The sequence below is a fragment of the Neoarius graeffei genome, chromosome 19 (assembly GCF_027579695.1).
Source record: "Neoarius graeffei isolate fNeoGra1 chromosome 19, fNeoGra1.pri, whole genome shotgun sequence".
Lineage (NCBI taxonomy): Eukaryota > Metazoa > Chordata > Actinopteri > Siluriformes > Ariidae > Neoarius > Neoarius graeffei.
This window is the reverse complement of record NC_083587.1, coordinates 47,228,024-47,251,048: the sequence shown is the minus strand read 5'-3', so window position 1 is coordinate 47,251,048 and position 23,025 is coordinate 47,228,024. Positions and strand designations below refer to the sequence as shown.

Sequence of the window (23,025 nt, the reverse complement as noted above, 5' to 3'; positions counted from 1 at the left end):
AAATTTTTAAGATGGAGATGAAAATAAATAAAAGATTACTTTCATTACTTTTATTGAATTTTTGAGTAAATGGGCAAAAACAAACAGAGCAACACAACAGAACAAATGTACTTTTAAAGATGTTTTTTAAAAAAAAAACGTTATCAACAACAGTCCCAAATGAAATGTTAGCTGATATACTGTATATGTTATGAATATATATAAAAGCATTTGTAAAAAGTTAAATGAATATATGAAATACATATAGGAAAGGTTTTACATACAACCCCGATTCCAAAAAAGTTGGGACAAAGTATAAATTGTAAATAAAAATGGAATGCAATAATTTACAAATCTCAAAAACTGATATTGTATTCACAATAGAACATAGACAACATATCAAATGTCGAAAGTGAGACATTTTGAAATTTCATGCCAAATATTGGCTCATTTGAAATTTCATGACAGCAACACATCTCAAAAAAGTTGGGACAGGGGCAATAAGAGGCTGGAAAAGTTAAAGGTACAAAAAAGGAACAGCTGGAGGACCAAATTGCAACTCATTAGGTCAATTGGCAATAGGTCATTAACATGACTGGGTATAAAAAGAGCATCTTGGAGTGGCAGCGGCTCTCAGAAGTAAAGATGGGAAGAGGATCACCAATCCCCCTAATTCTGCACCGACAAATAGTGGAGCAATATCAGAAAGGAGTTCGACAGTGTAAAATTGCAAAGTTTGAACATATCATCATCTACAGTGCATAATATCATCAAAAGATTCAGAGAATCTGGAAGAATCTCTGTGCGTAAGGGTCAAGGCCAGAAAACCATACCGGGTGCCCGTGATCTTCGGGCCCTTAGACGGCACTGCATCACATACAGGCATGTGTCTGTATTGGAAATCACAAAATGGGCTCAGGAATATTTCCAGAGAACATTATCTGTGAACACAATTCACCGTGCCATCTGCTGTTGCCAGCTAAAACTCTATAGTTCAAAGAAGAAGCCGTATCTAAACATGATCCAGAAGCGCAGACGTCTTCTGTGGGCCAAGGCTCATTTAAAATGGACTGTGGCAAAGTGGAAAACTGTTCTGTGGTCAGACGAATCAGAATTTGAAGTTCTTTATAGAAATCAGGGACGCCGTGTCATTCGGACTAAAGAGGAGAAGGACGACCCAAGTTGTTATCGGTGCTCAGTTCAGAAGCCTGCATCTCTGATGGTATGGGGTTGCATTAGTGCATGTGGCATGGGCAGCTTACACATCTGGAAAGACACCATCAATGCTGAAAGGTATATCCAGGTTCTAGAGCAACATATGCTCCCATCCAGACAACGTCTCTTTCAGGGAAGACCTTGCATTTTCCAACATGACAATTCCAAACCACATACTGCATCAATTACAGCATCATGGCTGCGTAGAAGAAGGGTCCGGGTACTGAACTGGCCAGCCTGCAGTCCAGATCTTTCACCCATAGAAAACATTTGGCGCATCATAAAACGGAAGATACGACAAAAAAGACCCAAGAAAGTTGAGCAACTAGAATCCTACATTAGACAAGAATGGGTTAACATTCCTATCCCTAAACTTGAGCAACTTGTCTCCTCAGTCCCCAGACGTTTACAGACTGTTGTAAAGAGAAAAGGGGATGTCTCACAGTGGTAAACATGGCCTTGTCCCAACTTTTTTGAGATGTGTTGTTGTCATGAAATTTAAAATCACCTATTTTTTCTCTTTAAATGATGCATTTTCTCAGTTTAAACATTTGACATGTCATCTATGTTCTATTCTGAATAAAATATGGAATTTTGAAACTTCCACATCATTGCATTCCATTTTTATTTACAATTTGTACTTTGTCCCAACTTTTTTGGAATCGGGGTTGTATTCAATATAATAAAAGACAGAGGTTCAACAATAGGCTCCATGGTGTTTCACAACCATCTAGTGGACATCATTAGGAGATCAGACGGTCTTCTCTCATGTCATCTGGTGCAAGAAAGCTTACTAAATTTTAGAACATTATTACAGTGCTGACAGTGAAGACTCTTTCCATAAATGTTAAATGAACATCTTGCAGAACGTTTCATTATATCAACAATTTGATGTATGACAAGAACATATTACAAGAACCATATCATTAGAATTGTCAGAGTTGCTGTTATAGAAAATTAATCAGCACGGTCTGACCAATCAGAATTGAGAATATAACAGTGCTGTGGCATATTAGTTTCATTTAGACATACCTTCTGATTTTACTTAAGTAGTCTGAGTGTATTTGATAGAATTACAAAGCTTCCATGAAACTATAGAAGCAAGACCAATCACCTCTGATAGATATTTCAGGATAGATATTTATTTCTCAATTTCTCTACTTCTGCCTCAGCCTCTGAGAGAGACATTTCTGGATCATTTGACAGATCTGGCGAAGCTCTCTCACATACACTCAAGTTTTTGAATAGCCGGCTGTGACTTACAGGTAGTAACCAATTTTGCTCCATATGGAAAGCCACGGCTACATTATCCCATACAAAATATTCTGACTCTCTCAGAGGTATGGCAACCATATCACCTTCATCATTCTGCCCCAGGCAGTGTTTATAGTTATCTGAAGGAGACTGGCAGCGCCAGGACAGATTCCCAAACCTGTACCCACACAAACGTTTATCATTAAAGGGTAAGCGAGGGTATTTGCTATAGCGCGTCATATATCGTGGATGCACCAAAATTACATAGAGAACCTCTTGCTTGAAGAAGCGGGTGCCTAGCACACGCAGAATTGGAGCAGTTCTGTTACAGTACTCCTTGCTGTATATATTCAGAAGCGCTCTTAGATTAAAAGTAAAGCAAAAATTGCCATAACGAGATTTACTCTGGAATGCGGGTGAAGTGGTGAATTCTTTCAGTAAAGGCACCTGGTCCAACCTTTGCCAATGCTCAGAAAAATTTTGAATTTTCACAGCAGTGTCATCAGACACTGAAAGGCTCCACCACAGGAAGCTGTCCTTCCCTTGGAATCCTCCATCTTTGAGTATTCCCTCAAGACCACTCTGATTAGTTACATGGCAAACTTTGGGCGCCCTGAACACACACTCAGGATAACAGAGAATACTTTTCTTCTTCAGGTAGCGATGGTCAGGGAAGTCCTCTTCCAGTTGAGTTAAATTCACATGCTTCCCCTCACAATACTTGTAAGGTATGTCTCTGGAACTTTTACCTGAAATCCATTCTCTAAAAAGAAAACAGTACTGGTTTTAATTTTTCAGGTATTTTATCTATACATGTTTTACATAGCCTGTATGAATTGAGGATGTGAATTCACTGAATCGTGGGTAAAAGTATGAAATGGTAGGTTATCCTCAAAACAGTGATTACACATTACTGGTATTTAGCAGGCACTCTTATCTAGAGTGACGTACAACATACCCAGAGCAGTCTGGGGAGCAGTTGGGGTTTAGGTGCCTTGCTCAAGGGCACTTCAGCCACTCCTGCTGGTCCAGGGACTCAAACCAGCAACCTTTTGGTCCCAAAGCTGCTTCTCTAACCATTAGGCCATAGCCTCCCCTGAAGACCCCCCAACAACCAAAGTTGTTGCAACAATCAAAAATGTTACCTATTTACCTGCTTTTCTGCTGAAGACATTTTCCCGTAATACTTTCAGTATTGTTGTATAAGAGAACTATCAGTACAGTATGGCAGAACAGTTTGATAAGGTAAGACAAATTATTAGAACACCGATTCTCACTCAAACTACATAAGTGACTGCTTAGGGTCCCGAAACTACCAGGGGTCTCCTGAAAAAATGTTGGCATATAAATTTATGTTGTTAATAAAGATTAACTCATAGTTCTAGAGTTTGACTCATCAGGTTTGCATGTCATCATGGTAATATCCTGAACCTGTACTACATATTACTATATCACAATACCTATGGTGAAGCATTTTCAAAAGGCCTGTTTATAGTGTGAACAATTTAGATGTTATTCAGTTGAGTAGTGGGTCAAAATGTCTACATCTTTAAAATAATGCTGTAGTCATAGCTCATAATTTCCTCATATCATTTGGGATTGGCTCCAGCCTCCCCCATAACCCTGACAGATAAGCGGTATGGAAATTGAATAGCTTGATAAATAGTCAAAACTTACTTGAGAAAATGTGCAGAATCAAATCCAGCCATAAAGAACACTGGACATGGAAATGTTTCTTTTATACCCTATCCCCCCCAATTATTAATTTAAATTTTTTTTCTATGGGGATCACCAACAAACTTGAGTACCTCTTTCAATCAACAAACTTTCACTCCAGACATAAAATTCCAGACCTGCATCATCTCTTATCAGAGCGAGGGATCAGCCATGACCTGGGACCTCCTTCTGGAATGGAGATTATGGACCAAATGGCACACAGTGTGAAATTTATTGCCCTCAAAGAGCACTGAAGCTCACACAGTTTAATGTAACACCAGAACATATATTGGGACAGACTATATACCACATGACTGAGGTCTGATCCCCAGACTGAGTCCTGTGAAGGAAATGAAATGTAACAAGAGACTCTGGATAATGTTTCAACAAAACAAAACTCATTTATGGACGCTCAACCTGGAGTGGAGTGTGTGTCAAACCCATCCACTCACACTCACGCCACTAGTAATTTCCCCCCAAGGGGCTACACCCTTACAATCCTAAGATATTTTATTCTTGTCCCCTGGACTCAATCATTTCTTTACTGGTTCATAACTCTTCTCTATGTCTTTGGCAATGATTCAGAATCATTTCTCCTAATCATTATTGATGCAACACTCTGTATGTTCATCTCATAGTTATGTTTATGTAACCAATTAGAAACATTAATAGTTAAAGTTGGCCTATTGGTGTTTAGCTTCATTTTTATCATCTAGTTCCCAGGAGACCAAATCTGTTTATGATATAATCCAATACTGTACTGTTTCACAGTTCTGCAAATTGCTATGAAGTAGGGCTGCAATGACAATCTATTGCATTGATTATGTTAATACATCTATTTGCATGGAATGTGTTGATGTGTCACACTGTATACATTCATCCCCAATTAGCCTTTATTTATCACATGTACAGTCAAGCATAGACTTAAGCACAGTGATATGTCTTCTCTGCATTTAATGCATCTGAAGCAGTGAACACACACATCCACACACACAAGTGAGCAATGAACACACACACATACCCAGAGCAGTGGGCAGCTATGCTACAGCACCAGGGTTAGTTACCTTGCTCAAGGGCACTTCATGGCTGCTCCATGTTAATCTACCTGCATGTCTTTGGACTGTGGGGGAAACCGGAGCACCCAGAAGAAACCCCTGCAGACACGAGGAGAACATGCAAACTCCACATAGAAAGACCCCCTGTCGGCCACTGGACTCAAACCCAGAACCTTCTTGCTGTGAGGCAACAATGCTAACCACTACACTACCGTGCCTAACCATTACACCACCATACATGGGGTAGGCATAGCCATCAAGTCCATGCTTCTCAAGCAGCTCCCTGACCTCCCCACCTTTATCAGTGAGCATCTGATGAAGCTCCACTTCCCACTCAATGTCTTCCGTCATGTCACAGTCATCAGCGCCTATGCCCCTACTTTGACCAGCAACAACAAGGCAAAAGAAACCTTCTACGAGGACCTCAACAACCTCATAAAGGCCACAACTCCTGGAGACAAGCTCATCCTGCTGGGAGACTTCAATGCCAGAGTCAGCACAGAGTGCACTAACTGGAAAGGCGTGCTGGGGCCACATGGCATAGGCAAAATGAACTCTAATGGCCTACTGCTCTTGAGTCTCTATGCAGAAAATGACTTGACGATCACCAACACCCTGTTCAGACAAGCAGACAAGTATAAATCAACTTGGATGCACCCACAATCAAAACAGTGGCACCTCATTGACTTTGCAATCTGCTGCAGACGTGACACCAGAGACTTCAGGATCACTAGGACCATGCGAGGAGCTGAATGCTGGACCGACCACTGTCTTCTTAGGTCAGTCATCAAGCTGCACATCACCCCTACCCACCACAAAAAGACAAAGCTTGTCAGACTGTCGTTCAACATCATCAAACTTCAGAACCCATTATGTTGAGATAACTTCATGAGCTGTCTGGACGACAAGTTAACCTCCCATGGACCCCTCACTGGAACCCCAACTCAGCAGTGGGACCAGTTCAGCACGGTGGTGAAGGAGGTAGCCCAGTCAATACTTGGTCCAAAGAAGAGAGTCCACCAGGATTGGTTTGACGAAAACGATGTTACCATCGCCCAACTCCTGGACAACAAGCAGAAAGCATTCATAGCATGGCAGAATGACTTGTCCTCCAACCCCAAGCGTGACCACTTCAAGAACCTCCAGAGCCATGCCCAGGCCGCTCTCCTCCGTATGCAAGATGAGTGGTGGCAGAGAAAGGTGGACGAGGTCCAGCTGTGTGCTGACACAAAGAACTCTAAGATGTTCTTCAGTGCCATTAAAGCCATGTACGGACCATCCCGACCCAGCACTACCCCCCTCCTGTCCACTGATGGCACGCTGCTGAAGGAGAAGAGCGTCATCAATGAGAGGTGGAAGGAACACTTCAGCACTCTCCTCAACAGACCCTCCACTGTCAGCTGCCTCTATGGTTGTGAGACCTGGACCCTGTACAGTCGGCACATTCGACTGCTTGAGCGCTTTCACATGCGTAGCCTGCGTTCAATCCTGGGCATCAAGTGGCAGGACAAGATTACAAATCTTGAGGTCTTGGACCATGCTGAAATAACCAGCATCGAGGCCATGATCCTGAAAGCACAACTGAGAATGACAGGGCACGTCATTCGCATGGATGACCACTGGATCCCAGAACAGCTCCTCTATGGCGAACTTTGCCAAGGCAAAAGGAAACAAGGAAGGCTAGTGAAACACTTTAAAGACTGTGTCAAGGCTAACATTGCTCATGCTGGCATAGCTCCAAAGCAGCTGGCGGAGTGTGCACAGGATCGATCAAACTGGTGTGCCCTGACGCGCTTTGCCCAGGAAAACTTTGAAGACAACCAGCGAGACAAAATCACTGTGGCGCATGCTAAGGGAAAGGCAGCAGCCGAGATACCCAGTGACTCAGAACAGTTTTTCTGCCCTCACTGCGGACATAAATGGAGATCCCGCATTGAACTCCAGAGCCCTCTGCGAGTCTACACCCGCACATAGATGTCATCGTCGGATCCGATGGACCACCATTATTAGAACATTTAATGATTTATATATTATTGACAACATATTTGCATCTTTTCAGCAGTTAGCTAATAAATTCTCACTACCTCTGCATCACTTTTTAATTATTTATAAATTCATGACTTTTCTACAGGGCAGCATGGTGGTGTAGTGGTTAGCACTGTCGCCTCACAGCAAGAAGGTTCTGGGTTCAAGCCAAGTGGCTGACAGGGGCCTTTCTGTGTGGAGTTTGCATGTTCTCCCCGTGTCTGTGTGGGTTTCCTCCGGGTGCTCCGGTTTCCCCCACAGTCCAAAGACATGCAGGTTAGGCTAATTGATGGCTCTAAATTGACTGTAAGTGTGAATGGTTGTTTGTATCTATTGGCTCTTTTCCACTACCCTTTTTCAGCTCACTTCAGCTCACTTCAGCCCGACACGGCTCGCGTTTCGACTACCAAAAAACAGCACGACTCGGCTCACTTCAGCCCTGCTTAGCCCCTAAAACTCGCACCGTTTTGGAGTGGGGCTGAAGCGAGCCAAAGCGAGCCGAGTGAGGCTGGGGACGTGAGCAGACACTCCCCTGTGCACTGATTGGTGAGGAGGAGTGTCCTCACATGCCCACACACGCCCCGCGAGCACGCTGGGATCTGTAAACACCGCAAACCTGGAAGAAGAATAATTACGAATTACGAGAATTTCTGAAGCCTTATGCGCCTCGCCTCATCTATACGCGCTTGCCAGTATCTGTTGGCGTTGTCGGTGACAACAAGCCACAGCACCAAGACCAGCAACACTAACGACTCCATGTCCTCCATGTTTATTGTTTACTATTCGGGTCGTGAGACTACCGCTTAAAAGCTCACTGATGTCACTGTTTGCGCCGCTTAACGACATCACGTGACGTCCACCCACTTTCGCTAACTCCACCCAATGTGTCCACCCACTTCCAGCCAGCACGGTTCAGCGCAGTTGTAGTCGAAATGCAACGCCAACAGCCCCGCTCAGCTCGACTCAGCACGGCACGGCTCAGCCGCGTTTGTAGTGGAAAAGCGGCATATGTGTCAGCCCTGCGATGATCTGGCAACTTGTCCAGAGTGTACCCTGCCTCTCGGCCATAGACAGCTGGGATAGGCTCCAGCTTGCCCGCAACCCTGCACAGGATAAGCAGTTATGGATAATGGATGGAACTTTTCTACAATTAACCTGGAGATACTCTGTTGGACATGTTTCTTTGACCAGCACCCTGTATGAAGGGTTTAATCCAGGGGTCATCAAACTATGGCCCGTGGGCCGACTCCGGCCTGCCACCCCCCTTTGACCGGCCCCCAGGCCCTCTGCCCCCCACCACTTGAACTGGCCCTATGAGGCAATCCCCAAAAGTGGTCATGGCCTATTTTTTTTAATTGCTTTTTGGCAAATAATAACGTCTGCATCTTGTATTTTGTTGATTTCATCAATTAAAATTGATATTTAGTTATAAAATGAACTATTCATATTTTCCGAATTTTCGTCATATGCTCGCGATCAAGCAGTGACAGGCAGCGCACGCGCAGAGAACTGTCAGTGTTCAGGACAGCAAAATGGCTAGCGGTCAGCGAAAAGTTGACAGAGAGTGCAGAGTTTTTAAAGAACAGTGGACCACCGATTATTTTTTCGTTCAGTGTAAGGACCGTGCAGTTTGTCTTGTATGTAAAGAGTGTCGGTTTTCACAGAATATAATCTGCGTCGTCACTACAAAACCTGCCACAAAGAGTATGCTAGTTTGCGAGGGCAAACAAGAGAAGACAGGATTCGGAGGATGAAATGCGGACTGGCTGCACAACAGAATGTATTCCTTCGCCAAACCCAGATCAACCAGGCTGCTGTCCGAGCTAGCTATAAGGTAGCTCACCTACTAGCTACCCATGGAAAGCCGTTTACTGATGGGGACTTTGTTAAAGTATGCATGCTTGCTGTGGCCGAGGAGGTGTGTCCCGACAAGAAGGATGCGCTCAACGCAGTGAGTCTCTCCACACCTACTATGACCAGGCGAACCGAAGATTTGGGGGACAACGTGTATGACCAGCTGAATGAGAAAGCGTCAGAATTCAAGTTTTTTGCTTTGGCCATGGATGAGAGCAATGACGTGCAGGACACAGCACAACTGCTGTGATCTATTGATCTATTGCTCATATTATTTAAAAAAAACAGTGAAATTATAAATGTATTTATTTTATAGGCCTATTTATTTGACCTTTATTAAGTGCTGCACACAATTATTATTAATATTATTAATAATATCAACAGGCCTACATACAATTTATAATTTTCCACTCACCTTTGCCAGTGTCAATCACCTCAACTAGGCAGATGTTTCTTACCTTGACAGCTTTGATGTTATTTTTATTAGAAAATAAATAAATGGAATATCTGTGGTATTTCAAATTAAAACAAAGTGTGAAGACTCGATTACTACTTTTGCAAACCACTAGTAAAGATAAACAAATATGTGCCAGGAATCAAGTGTGGATATAGTAGTGTGGATATAGTAGTGTGGATATAGTAGTGTGGATATAGTAGTGTGGATATAGTAGTGGGGATGGCTGTGCCAGGCTAGTAATCTCTACTACACAATGAGGCCTGCTGGTGGTCATATTTGTCTGGGTCATACAATTCTATGTTATATAGCTGACCCGACCCCGGCCCCCCATCACAGTCAGGAACGACAATGTGGCCCCCAGAGAAAAAAGTTTGGTGACCCCTGGTTTAATCTAATAGCTTTATGAGCAGGTCCATTTTTTTATGTTTAGCTTCTCTTAATATTATTAAATCCCTCTGGGAGATGGAATTGGGTGAAGACAGTCCAGAGACACTTTGGGACTGGTACAGAGTTCTTCTGTTTGTGCTAAATATGGTCTAATACAATGTAAAACTTATACACTGGTTTTCATTTTGCTAGAGTCAGACAGATTTTACTAAAGTCAGATGTCACCAAAGTCTAGTGAACCATGTACACACAATTTGTTCCTGCCCCTCTTTGTATCCATATTTGTCAGTTATCCAAATCGCTAACAGAAATGAAAGAAAAGTCCATTAAGCCCAAATCCATTATTGCATTGTTTGGGGGTAATTCCCCTATCAGTCTCCCTTTCTTCTGAGGAAACTGATTTTGTACCTTAGTCAATCTTCTTGCTAGGTCATATAATGAATGGATCCATACCCTTTTATTCAGTGTTTACAGTTTTGTCGATATTAGTGTGCTCCACAGCGCCATCTACAGGCACGAGATCACAACTACTGGATCTTTTCAGATGTATTATTAATGTCAGTTAATTACATTGCATTTTAATTTTTTATTTTATTTTTAATTTTATGTTTTAGTGCTCTTTCAGTATGACTCCATACAAACGCATGACAGAAATGACTCAGCATGTAACTGATTTAGTCTGATTCACTCAATGGGTTGAACATGCAAACTCAGTGGATGTTGGTGTTTTTATGCATATGTAACTACACACATACAGTATACACTGATGTGATCACACACATACATTAATTTGTCTTATGATGTTTATATATTGCCTCAAAGCCAATTATGTTGATTTTCAGTAAAGAGTAAATGAAGTTGATTCTATTAAATGTAATCATAAATGGATTTATGAATGATTATAATTACAGTAAACAATTAAATACAGTAAAGAAACTGAGACTGATCTTACTCAAAGGTTGTTATTGCCAAATATTATTTTCTGCCAAGTCATTCTGAATTGTGTATTGTTCTTGTGTTAAGCTGCACACCTGCATCATCCATCCATCCATCCATCCATCCATCCATCCATCCATTATCTGTAGCTGCTTATCCTGTACAGGGTGGCAGGCAAGCTGGAGCCTATCCCAGCTGACTATGGGTGAGAGGCGGGGTACACCCTGGACAAGTCGCCAGGTCATCACAGGGCTTAGAGACAAACAACCGTTCACACTCACATTCACACCTACGGTCAATTTAGAGCCACCAATTAGCCTAACCTGCATGTCGTTGGACTGTGGGGGAAACCGGAGCACCCAGAAGAAACCCTGGCCAAAGTCATTTTGAATCATGTCTTGTACACTCTGAATAGTGTGTTGTGCATTCTCCACTAAGCATCACATTATTATGTGCTATGTTAGTTCTGCAGCAGCAGCCTGTATTAAGCTTTACCTTATGTTGATTTGACTCCAGTCATTTTGAATCATGTATTGTACACTCCTAATAGAAGCCCTCGCCACAGACCTGTGACAACTCCACGTCTCTGCTGAATCAGTTGAACGACTTCTTCGCTCACTTTGAGGCAGACAACAGCACCACGACACAGAAGACCCCACCACATCCCGGCGACCAGGTGTTGACGCTGTCCCCAGAAAGCATGAGGAGAGCTCTCAGGGCGACAAATGCACGAAAAGCTCCAGGTCCTGATAACATTCCTGGTTGTGTCCTGAGAGACTGTGCCGAGGAGCTCACAGATGTCTTTACAGACATCTTCAACATCTCGTTGAGCCAGGCTGTTGTCCCCACGTGCCTCAAAACCACCACCATCATCCCGGTCCCGAAGAAGCCGTCTCCCTCCTGCTTCAATGACTACAGCCCTGTCGCACTCACTCCCATCCTCATGAAGTGCTTCAAGCGGCTAGTCATGTGACATATCAAGTCTGCCCTCCCCCCCGCCCTGGATACTTTCCAGTTTGCATATCAGTCCAACCGTTCGACCGATGACGCCATCTCCACTGCCCTCCACTCAGCCCTCACCCACCTGGAGACAAAAGACTCGTATGTAAGAATGCTGTTCATAGACTTTAGCTCAGCGTTCAACACAATCATTCCTCAGCAGCTCATTCACAAACTGGACCAGCTGGGACTCAACACCTCCCTGTGCAACTGGCTGATGGACTTCCTGACGGGGAGAGCACAGACTGTACGGGTCGGCAGCAACTCCTCCAGCACCATCACACTGAACACGGGGGCCCCCCCAAGGATGTGTGCTAAGCCTCCTCCTCTTCACTCTGCTGACCCACGACTGCACACTAGGGCTGTCACGATTACCGGTGTACACGGTTACCACGCTAAAATATTTTGACGGTGACCATAACCTTCTGAGTGTCAAAACCGCGATAGCTTCCATTTTCGCGAGACTTTGAACTTTCGTGCGAGTTTTCCCGCCGACGCCACTCAAGTTCACTCACTCACTGTCCGAAGTTCAAGCATGGCGGAAGGAGGAGACTGTGGTGGTCATCAAGATGAAGACATCTATCCACCTTCCAAGCGGATAAAATCGGAAGTGTGGAAATATTTTGGATATTTCAAAAATTCGGAGGGACAACTTGTTGATGACGGTGCTCCTGCATGTAGAGTGTGCAGAAAAAAGGTGTCAGCGAAAGGCAGCAATACATCAAATCTAATGACTCATCTGCGAGACCATCATCAGCATCTGTACAGCAAGTGCAAGGTAGGTTAACGTGTATGTTTTAGCTGAAATGCGCAAAGTAACTTTTGACTTTTGACGAGGGAAGATGAAACAATTATTTCCGACTGTCAATAATGTTAGACCTTGATGATAATCTTTATTGTCAAAAGACGGCCACTGCTAGCAGTTTTAAAATGCATCTATCATCTGCGAGACCACCATCAGCATCTGTACAGCAACTGCAAGGTGGTTAACGTGTATGTTTTAGCTGAAATGCGCAAAGTAACTTTTGACTTTTGACGAGGGAAGATGAAACAATTATTTCCGACTGTCAATAATGTTAGACCTTGATGATAATCTTTATTGTCGAAAGACGGCCACTGCTAGCAGTTTTAAAATGCATCTAGCACTAGCTGTGGTTAGCGCTATTCTGAGGTAAACATCACCATTCTAAGCTAAGTTACACAGCTAAACTTTCATTCGCCACAAGACGGTGAAAATGGATCAGTGAAACACATGAAGTAACGTATGACTTCGGGTCGAGGGAAAATACAACAGTTGTATCCGACTGTCAATAATGTTAAACTTTGATAATGATCTTTATTGCAACGTGCGCCCACTGCTAGCATTTTAAAATGTGTCTAGCTGTGGTGTTTTGCGCTATTCGGAGGTAAACACCATTCTAACCTAAGTTAAACAGCTAAACTGTCATTCGCCACAAGACGGTAGAAATGGGTCAGTGAAACACACGAAGTAGCTTCCGACTGCTGGTCGAGGGTAAATGCAACGATTATATGATGTTGAAAACGGCAGTTTTCATTAGAATTTACTTATTTATATATATATATTTTACATTATATAATAAACACTGCACTTTTTAACCCATTGCTGCATGCTCCCTATTTCCACATACTGTACTTGCATCTCCAGGTCAGGATGCACTTGTCCACAGTCCAAACTTGAAAACCTGAACCACGCCCACTCAACCTGAGCCACGCCCACTCAAATAACCGTGATAATACCGTACACCGCGATAATTTTGGTCACAATAACCGTCATGTTAAATTTTCATACCGTGACACCCCTATTGCACACCAACATCCAGCTCAAATCTCTTCATTAAGTTTGCGGATGACACGACTGTGGTGGGTCTCATCAACAATGGCGATGAGACAATCTACAGGAGTGAGGTGAGCCGCTTGGCCATGTGGTGCAAGGACAACAATCTCCGTCTGAACGTGGAGAAGACGAAGGAGATTGTTGTGGACTTCAGGAGAGAGCACACCCAGCATGCTCCACTATCTATCGACGGTGCTGCAGTGGAGAGGGTGAGCAGCACCAAGTTTCTGGGTGTGCACATCTCTGAAGACCTGTCCTGGAGCAACAACACCGCATCACTGGCCAAAAAAGCCCAACAGCATCTGTACTTCCTCCGCAAACTGAGGAGAGCAAGAGCCCTGGCCCCCATCATGTACACTTTCTACAGAGGCACCATCGAGAAAATCCTGACCAGCTGCATCACCGTGTGGTACGGCGCCTGCACCGTGTCCTGCTGCAAGTCTCTGCAGCGCATCGTGAGAGCAGCTGAAAGAATCATTGGTGTCTCACTCCCTTCTCTAATGGATATTTATAACTCCCGCCTCACCCGCAAAGCCATCAGGATTGCAGGTGACCCCACCCACCCATCTCACAGCCTCTTCAGCCTGCTGCCGTCGGGGAGGAGACTGCAGAGTCTCCGGGCCAAAACCAGCAGGCTTAAGAACAGTTTCTTTCACCAGGCAGTCAGGAGGCTCAACTCCCTCCCTGTTCTGCCCCTCCTCCCCCCTCTGCCCCCTGCCACAGATTCTGCTCATACACCCCCCCTTCAGCATCTGACATGTCATCCTCACAGTTTCCCCCCCAACACACACACACCTCATCATTCATTAACACACTGAACTCAGGGGCCGCACATCTCACTTTACCTCGCTCATTTGCACTATTCCGCACTACCTCATCTTAACAGCTGCTAGTTTGTTTATACTGCTTATTTCATGTTTCATGTTTACCTGCTATACCTCAAGTGCCCTTGACTGTTTGGTTATTTGAACCAATTTATGTGTGTGTGTGTATATGTATGTATATACATATGAGTGTTTAGTCTACGTCTAGTTCATATCTAGAGTGTTTATACTGTTTATATTGTCTGTTTGAGTGTTTAGTCTGTGTGTAGTTCTTATCTAGTGTTTACACTGTTTGTGTTTAGTCTGTCTTGTTCTTTTCTAGTGTTTATACTGTTTTTTTTTTTTTTCGTTTCCATTTCCGGTTGAGAGTACGTCGTGTGCGTTCTGGCTGCCGCTTCTCACCGGAGCTCTTATTTTATTTCTTTTTCTATTTTTTTTTCTTTCCTGTGTGTTTGTGTAGTTTGGTGTTTGTTTGAGTGTCTTGTCCGCCGGTTGTGGTGTAGCTCCGGACCCAGTTTGGGGCGTCGGTTCCCTCCAGGCCTTGGTTCGCTGTGAGTGATGCCTGCGGTCCCAGCTATGGACTGCAGTGAGCCTGTTGCTCATTTTACATCGTGGTTGTCCAGCGCTCTGCGCTTTAACGCTTGGCGTGATGTTCCGAGCGATGTTGCTCGGTGGCGTCACGGCGGCTGTGCAGGCGGTTTGGGACACACCAGCGCTCTGCGTGGCGGAGCTTCTCTGCTCGCTGTGTGGATCCACGGCGTGGTGTTCGAGCGATGTTGCTGACGGCGTCACGGCGGCGGTGCTGGAGATGTGGGACTTGTTTTTGTGCGCCTTTTGGTGGGACTGTGGCTGCTACACCACGGGAATTACATCCTGACCCCTACTTGGTGGACTTTTTACTTTTTATTTTTTATTATATTTTTATTTATTTATTTTTTCTTTCCTTGTCTATAATTGTAAAGCGTCCTTGGGTTTTTTGAAAGGTGCTATATAAATTTAACTTATTATTATTATTATTATTATTATTATTTATACTGTTTATATTGTTTGAGTGTTTAGTCTATGTCTGGTTCCTATCTAGAGTGTTTATACTGTTTATATTGTTTGTTTTTTTCAATTATTTTATTTTTATTTATTGCATTGCCTGTTTGCACCGTGGGTCAGAGAGGACTGATATTTCATCTGTGCTGTATGTCGAGCATGTATAGCATATTTGACAATAAAGTTGACTTGACTTGACTTCTTATCATATGTTTTAACTCTTCCTGAATTGTGCATTCATGTACTGGAAAGTTTGGCCTGGTCGATACAAAATAAGAGAAGCATGAGATTTACTACCTGATGGAAAATGTTGATGAGGTTTGGTGAGACATGTTAACCAATGAGATTATTGAGCATAAACTGTTATTTTGGAACTGTATAAAATAAGAAACCCTGTGACTGGGGGTGTGGGATCACTCTGCAGACTGACTCGGCTTTTGTTATTTTAATAAAAGTCTATCTTTTCTGAAAACTCTTTGACCTTGGAGTATTCTTGCTTGAGAGAGTTTCCACAACATGGATCGAGCATATGAACAGATTCTCGACTCACTTAGTCGGAATGAATGTAAACCAATTCACTCTGATTCACTCAGTGAGTCGAGCATGTAAGCTGATTCACTCTGATTCACTTGGGTTAATTAGATAAAATTTAATTAACTGACATTTAGAAAAAAAGACATTTTAAAGATTTGTAAACTTAAGATCATTCACATGACATGCACCAACTTGGTAAACTAAGCCTCATCAAGTTAGGCTGGAAAAACACAAACACACAATTTACTTGTGTGAAATTATTATACTATACGTTTTTATAATTAGGCTGTGTGTATTATAATTGTCAATAAATTTTATAAATATTTGTTTCGTTACCTGCCGTTAGCCATTATCGGTTATTGTTTTCTCTCTTCAGTGTATAAACAGCAAATGTTCCAGCTTCTTCCTGTAAATTACACACACACACACACACACACACACACACACACACACACACACACACACACACACACACGTGTGTGAATGAGATAAGGCAATCTTATGTGTACACTAATATCACATTAGTAGTTATTTGATATATAACCCTACAGTATGATTGCTTTCTTGCCATGAATAAAAAAACCCACACATGATACATTTCTGAAACCCTTCAGATGTTGACTATTTACATGTGCTGGGAAAAAAAAATGTTTTTTGTCATATTCTAAACACTGTCAGAAATTGAGGTACAGGGATACCATTTCTGTCCCCCAATGTATAATCTACACTCATGTAGCACCTAGTGCTCATTATTGGATGTCAAGGTAACTATGTGTAACTTTTTAGGGCCAAATAGGTGCATATATGTTCCCAAGCAGTATGTAAAGGGTATAAATGAGTACCTTAGAGGGTACTGCCCCAGTGACAAACCCTTGTACCCCTAAAGGTACTTTATTTTCTGAGAGTGAAGAAGCATATCTTAACTGATTGTCATTAAAAACATGTTTAATGACATGTTAAATGGTCTGGGACATATTTTCACTGGTTAAAGCCTTTACTTTCATCCTCAATTACATGTTTAAAACCTTATTTATTAGTATCATACTTGTTTATGAGATCAACAAATCACATTTCAGCAACAGGACGACTTCTAAACTTCTCCAAATTCATCAACAACATATTCTATTATTATCCATACAGGACACTTTTTCCATGGAATAAAAAGTATTCTATACTCTTTTATTGGGTTTCATTCATTTGGTTTGATAGCATGCAATATTATTCACATATCACTTATCCTACGTGTATTACATCACTCTACCCAGTGAAGAATCATAATCAGAATCACTTTTATTGCCATGTATGTGAACACACACAAGGAATTTGACTCCGGTTTCACTTAGCTCTCTTAGTACAAACAGATAAAAAAAAGCGTAGACAAAAAACAAAACAAAAAGCTATGTACATGTAGAATCTTTTCGTGCAAAATGGTGCATAGTGCAAGGATGACTTAGTAAATATAAATATAAATATACAGTGTGCACAGAATGACGGTATGAGTGTGCAGATATTTCACAGTTAATGTTACTGATATTTGAGTCCGGTTTTAGCTGTTCATCACAGAGACAGCCTGAGGGAAAAAACTGTTCTTGTGTCTGGTTGTTTTTGCGTACAGTGATCTGTAGTGTCTTCCAGAGGGGAGAAGTTTAAACAATTTGTGACCAGAGTGTGATGGGTCTGCAGAGATGTTACCTGCCCGTTTCCTGACTCTGGACAGGTACAGGTCTTGGATGGAGGGCAGGCTGACCCCAATAATTTTCTCTGCAGACCTTATTGTCCGTTGCAGTCTGTTCTTCTCCTGCTTAGTGACCGATCCAAACCAAACAGTGATGGAAGAGCAAAGAACATACTGAATGATGGCAGAGTAGAATTGTGTCAGCAGCTCCTTAGACAGGTTGAGCTTCCTGAGCTGGCGCAGAAAGTACAACCTCTGCTGGGCCTTTTTGATGATGGTGACTGTGTTGGTCTCCCACTTCAGGTCCCGGGAGATTGTGGAGCCCAGAAACCTGAAGGTTTCAACAGCAGTCACTGTGTTGTTGGTGATGGTGATGGGTGGCGGGGGGGGCTCCTCCTAAAGTCCACTGTCATCTCCAGTTTTGAGCGTGTTCAGCTCCAGATTGTTCTGACCGCACCACCAGACCAGTCGTTCAACCTCCTGTCTATATGCAGACTCGTCACCATCTCGGATCTCGAATGAGCGTTGAATATGATTTACGATATTGCATGGTTGTCAAGACAACATGACTTCACATGTTGGAGATGTAAAACTTTTGTGCTAGCTAACAACTGTGATAATTTGTAAAAAAAAAATAAAAATACATGGCCATCAGGTTTGCTTCGTTAAATATGGAAGATTTTGAGAGAATTTTGAAAGAAGATGCATTGAACACCCGAAAGGAATGTGTATGTATGTATAATAATAATAATAATAATAATAATAATAATGGCTTTTTTCGTGGTATATCAGATATATTCCATTCAGCTAGCATGATATTGCTGTCATGCTCCCGGGCTCACCTAACACTCAGGACTCCACTTCCCACAATCCCCCTCACACACCCATCACTACCACGTGCACTCCATCAGCCAACCCAGAGCCACTTCCTAGGAGTGGCTCCCCCGAGTTCTAATTACCATCACCTGTACCTTTTTGTTTCCGTTTGTATTTATACCCTTTTGTTTGTTTTGTTCCTCGCACAGTATTGCCTCCACATTTCGTGAGCCTACTGAGCATTACTATCCTGATTCCTGTGTATGACCCTTTTTGCCTTCTGGTTTTCTCCCGTCTTGCCTAGCCCTTGTGTTTGTTTGCTCGTTTCTCTTGCTTCCTGGTTTCTCGATCCTCGTCTGTTTTCCAACCATGATTTGTCTAGCCCTCATTACTGTTTTGGATCTCTTGGCATTGACCTGGCCTGGCTGTTGTACATTGTCTTTTTCTATTGTGCTCATTAAAACCTTGAGTTCATTCAATATCCGTGAGTGTCTGGTTTGTTACAGCCGCATTACAGAACACTGTGCCATAATGCAGACGACGGATTACACGGAGCTACAGGTAGCGCTTAGCAGCCAAGGACAGATGCTTAGACAACATCACTAGCATTTTGACTCCATGACTCCGTCCATCCAGAATATTACATAGCAGCAAGGTGAGCAGCAAAAACAGTTGACGCAGATTGTTGAAAGCATGAAAGAAATCACCACCCAACTCCAACGACTCAGCTTCTCCGGCACGCCTATAGTTATTAATCAAGCTGCTCCCTCCATGGCTGATACCAGTTCGTTTGTCATCAGTAAACTGGATAAATTTGATGGCTCACCTAATCAGTGTAAAGGGTTTTTGTTACAATGTTTGATATTTTTTGCCAATCCCCCTCCGAGCTCTGACAAGGCTTGTATTTATTTTATGATTTCTTGCCTTACCATCACTCTGGCCAACGTACGCTCACTGGACAACAAGCTGGATTATGTCCGCCTACTCCGCTCATCTTCTAAGTCTGTGAGTGAGTGTTGTGTCCTTGTGTTTGTGGAAACATGGCTTAATGACAGCATCATGGACTGTGCCATTCAGCTAGCCCAGCTAACATGCTACCGGTCAGACAGAGTGCTAGTCGAGGGAGGGAAGACTCGCGGTGGAGGACTCTGTGTTACATCAGTGATGCCTGGTGCCGCGATGCTGTTGTGGTCTGCAAACACTGCTCACCACTGGTGGAGTTTATAATTAGTAAGTGCCGGCCCTTCTACCTGCCAAGGGAATTTACAGCCATATTGCTGGTAGCAATATACATCCCTCCTGGCTCCAATAGCAAGAGGAGTGAAGCACTGAATGAACTCTATCAGCACATCAGTGAGCAGCAGACAGCCCACCCAGATGCTTTCCTCATCCTGGCTGGGGATTTCAACCATGCAAACCCCAAGAGCGTGTTTCCAAAACTCTATGGACATATCAACTTTCCCACACGTGGAAACAATAGTCTGGGACAATGTTTACACTATGCATAGAGGCGCCTACAAAGCCCTCCCCCTCCCCCACCCTGGGGCCTCAGATCACTCCACTGTTATGCTAATGCCAGCATACAGGCCGCTGGTTAAAGTCACCAAACCAGCTACAAAGCAGGTACGTGTGTGGCCAGAGGGGTCCTCAGAGGCACTCCAGTACTGTTTTTCCACCACTGACTGGAGCATGTTCAGACAGGCGGCCACCTACAACAACACTACAGATCTCCAGGAGTACACGGAGACCGTCACTGCCTACATGAGGAAGTGCATGGACAATGTTACAGTCACCAGAACCATCTTCATTCAGGCACATCAGAAGCCATGGCTGACAGGGGAAGTCCACAGGCTCCTGAGGGCTCAGAATGCTGCCTTCAGAGCTGGGGACAAGGTGGGCCTGAGGACAGCTAGGGCCAACCTGTCACGAGGCATCAGAGTGGCCAAGAGACAGTATTCCAGGAACATTGCTGACATGGTATATCAGCTATATCGACCAGGTGTTGATGCTGTCCCCAGACAGCGTGAGAAGAGCTCTCAGGACGACAAATGCATGAAAAGCCCCAGGTCCTGATAACATTCCTGGTCGTGTCCTGAGAGACTGTGCCGAGGAGCTCACAGATGTCTTTACAGACATCTTTAACATCTTGTTGAGCCAGGCTGTTGTCCCCACGTGCCTCAAAGCCACCACCATCATCCCAGTCCCGAAGAAGCCGTCTCCCTCCTGCTTCAATGACTACCGCCCGGTTGCACTCACTCCCATCCTCATGAAGTGCTTCAAGCGGCTAGTCATGCGGCATATCAAGTCTGCCCTCCCCCCCACCCTGGACCCTTTCCAATTTGCATATCAGTCCAACCGTTCGACCAATGATGCCATCTCCACTGCCCTTCCCTTAGCCCTCACCCACCTGGAGACAAAAGACTCGTACGTCAGAATGCTGTTCATAGACTTTAGCTCAGCATTCAACACAATCATTCCTCAGCAGCTCATTCATAAACTGGACCAGCTGGGACTCAACACCTCCCTGTGCAACTGGCTGCTGGACTTCCTGACGGGGAGACCACAGGCTGTACGGGTCGGCAGCAACTCCTCCAGCACCATCACATTGAACACGGGGGCCCCCTAAGCATGTGTGCTGAGCCCCCTCCTCTTCACTCTGCTGACCCACGACTTCACACCAACATCCAGCTCCAACCACTTCATTAAGTTTGCGGACGACACGACTGTGGTGGGTCTCATCAACAATGGCGATGAGACAATCTACAGGAGTGAGGTGAGCTGCTTGGCCATGTGGTGCAAGGACAACAATCTCCGCCTGAACGTGGAGAAGACGAAGGAGATTGTTGTGGACTTCAGAAGAGCGCACACCCAGCATGCTGCACTAACTATCGATGGTGCTGCAGTGGAGAGGGTTAGCAGCACCAAGTTTCTGGGTGTGCACATCTCTGAAGACCTGTCCTGGAGCAACAACAACACATCACTGGCCAAAAAAGCCCAACAGCATCTGTACTTCCTCCGCAAACTGAGGAGAGCAAGAGCCCCAGCCCCCATCATGCACACATTCTACAGAGGCACCATCGAGAAAATCCTGATCTGCTGCATCACTGTGTGGTACGGCACCTGCACCGTGTCCTGCTGCAAGTCTCTGCAGCGCATCGTGAGAGCAGCTGAGAGGATCATTGGTGTCTGCCCCCTCTGCCCCCTGCCACAGATTCTGCCGGTACACCCCCCCCTTCAGCATCTGACATGTCACCCTCAGTTTCCCACCCCCCCAACACACACACACACTCTCAACATTCATTCGCACACTGAACTCAGAGACTGCACATTTCACTTTACCTCGCTCATTTGCACTATTCCGCACTACCTCACCTTAACAGCTATTAGTTTATTGTTTATACTGCTTATTTCATGTTTACCTGCTATACCTCAAGTGCCCTTGACTGTTTGTTTATGTCCTTTTGCTCCAATTTATATGTATGTGTATGTGTATATTATGTGTGTGTGTGTGTGTGTGTGTATATATATATATATATATATATATATATATATATATATATATATACACACACACACACCTGTGAGTGTTTAGTCTATGTCTATTTCTTATCTAGAGTGTATCTATACTGTTTGTATTGTTTATTTGTTATTCTGTTTTTATTTACTGTATTGCATTGCCTGTTTGCACCGTGGGTCAGAGAGGACTGAAATTTCATCTGTCCTGTACGTCGAGCATGTATAGCATATTTGACAATAAAGTTGACTTGACTTACAGGCAAGGCCTTAGATTGGGCTATCGCAGTTTGGCTCATAGTCCAGTCCAACACTTATGACAATTTCATTAAAGAATTTAAAGCAGTTTTCAATCACACCAATGAGGCCCACTCTCAAGGGGAATTACTCACCCGTTTACATCAAGGTAATTGCTCAGTTTCTGAGTATGCTTTGGAATTTTGCACTCTTGCGGCTGGGAGTGGTTGGAATGAGCCGGCTTTACTAGTGACATTTCACAACAGATTGAACCCCGACATACTAGTGGAAATGGCGTGTAAGGATGACGGTCTTTCACTAGAGAAGCTGATTTCGTTAGACATTCGCCTAGACCAACTGAAGTACGGGAGAGGTCTTCGTAAATCCCCTACGGTTCCAGCTGCTGCACTGACTCCTTGCTGCCCGTATCCACCTCTGACCCAGACTCATGAGGATCCAGAATCCCTAGAACCCATGCAGTGTGACTCATTCCATTTGTCTGCAGAGGAGAAGCAACGACGTCTCCATGATAGGCTGTGTCTCTATTGCGGAACTGTGGGTCACATTCTATGTGACTGTCAAGTCCAACGACGCAGTACTTCTGCACCGACCCCGGGAAAACATGTGGAGCCTGCTCTACGTGCTAATGTGGT

At 43.8% G+C, this 23,025-nt stretch overlaps 1 protein-coding gene across 3 annotated transcripts in view; it reads right to left on the bottom strand.

The window, feature by feature from the left end:
- Positions 1-1,857: 1,857 nt before the first annotated feature.
- The window catches only part of LOC132867340 (uncharacterized), a 34,683-nt gene continuing 13,515 nt past the window's right edge, over positions 1,858-23,025 (bottom strand). For all 3 annotated transcript variants that reach the window (XM_060900194.1, XM_060900192.1, XM_060900193.1), the window contains 2 exons: positions 16,468-16,537; positions 1,858-3,211 (listed from right to left, as the gene is read on the bottom strand). In XM_060900194.1, the coding sequence (XP_060756177.1) occupies positions 2,323-3,211; positions 16,468-16,481 (903 nt within the window). In that variant the 5' untranslated portion in view covers positions 16,482-16,537 and the 3' untranslated portion in view covers positions 1,858-2,322. The remainder of the gene's footprint in view (positions 3,212-16,467; positions 16,538-23,025) is intronic.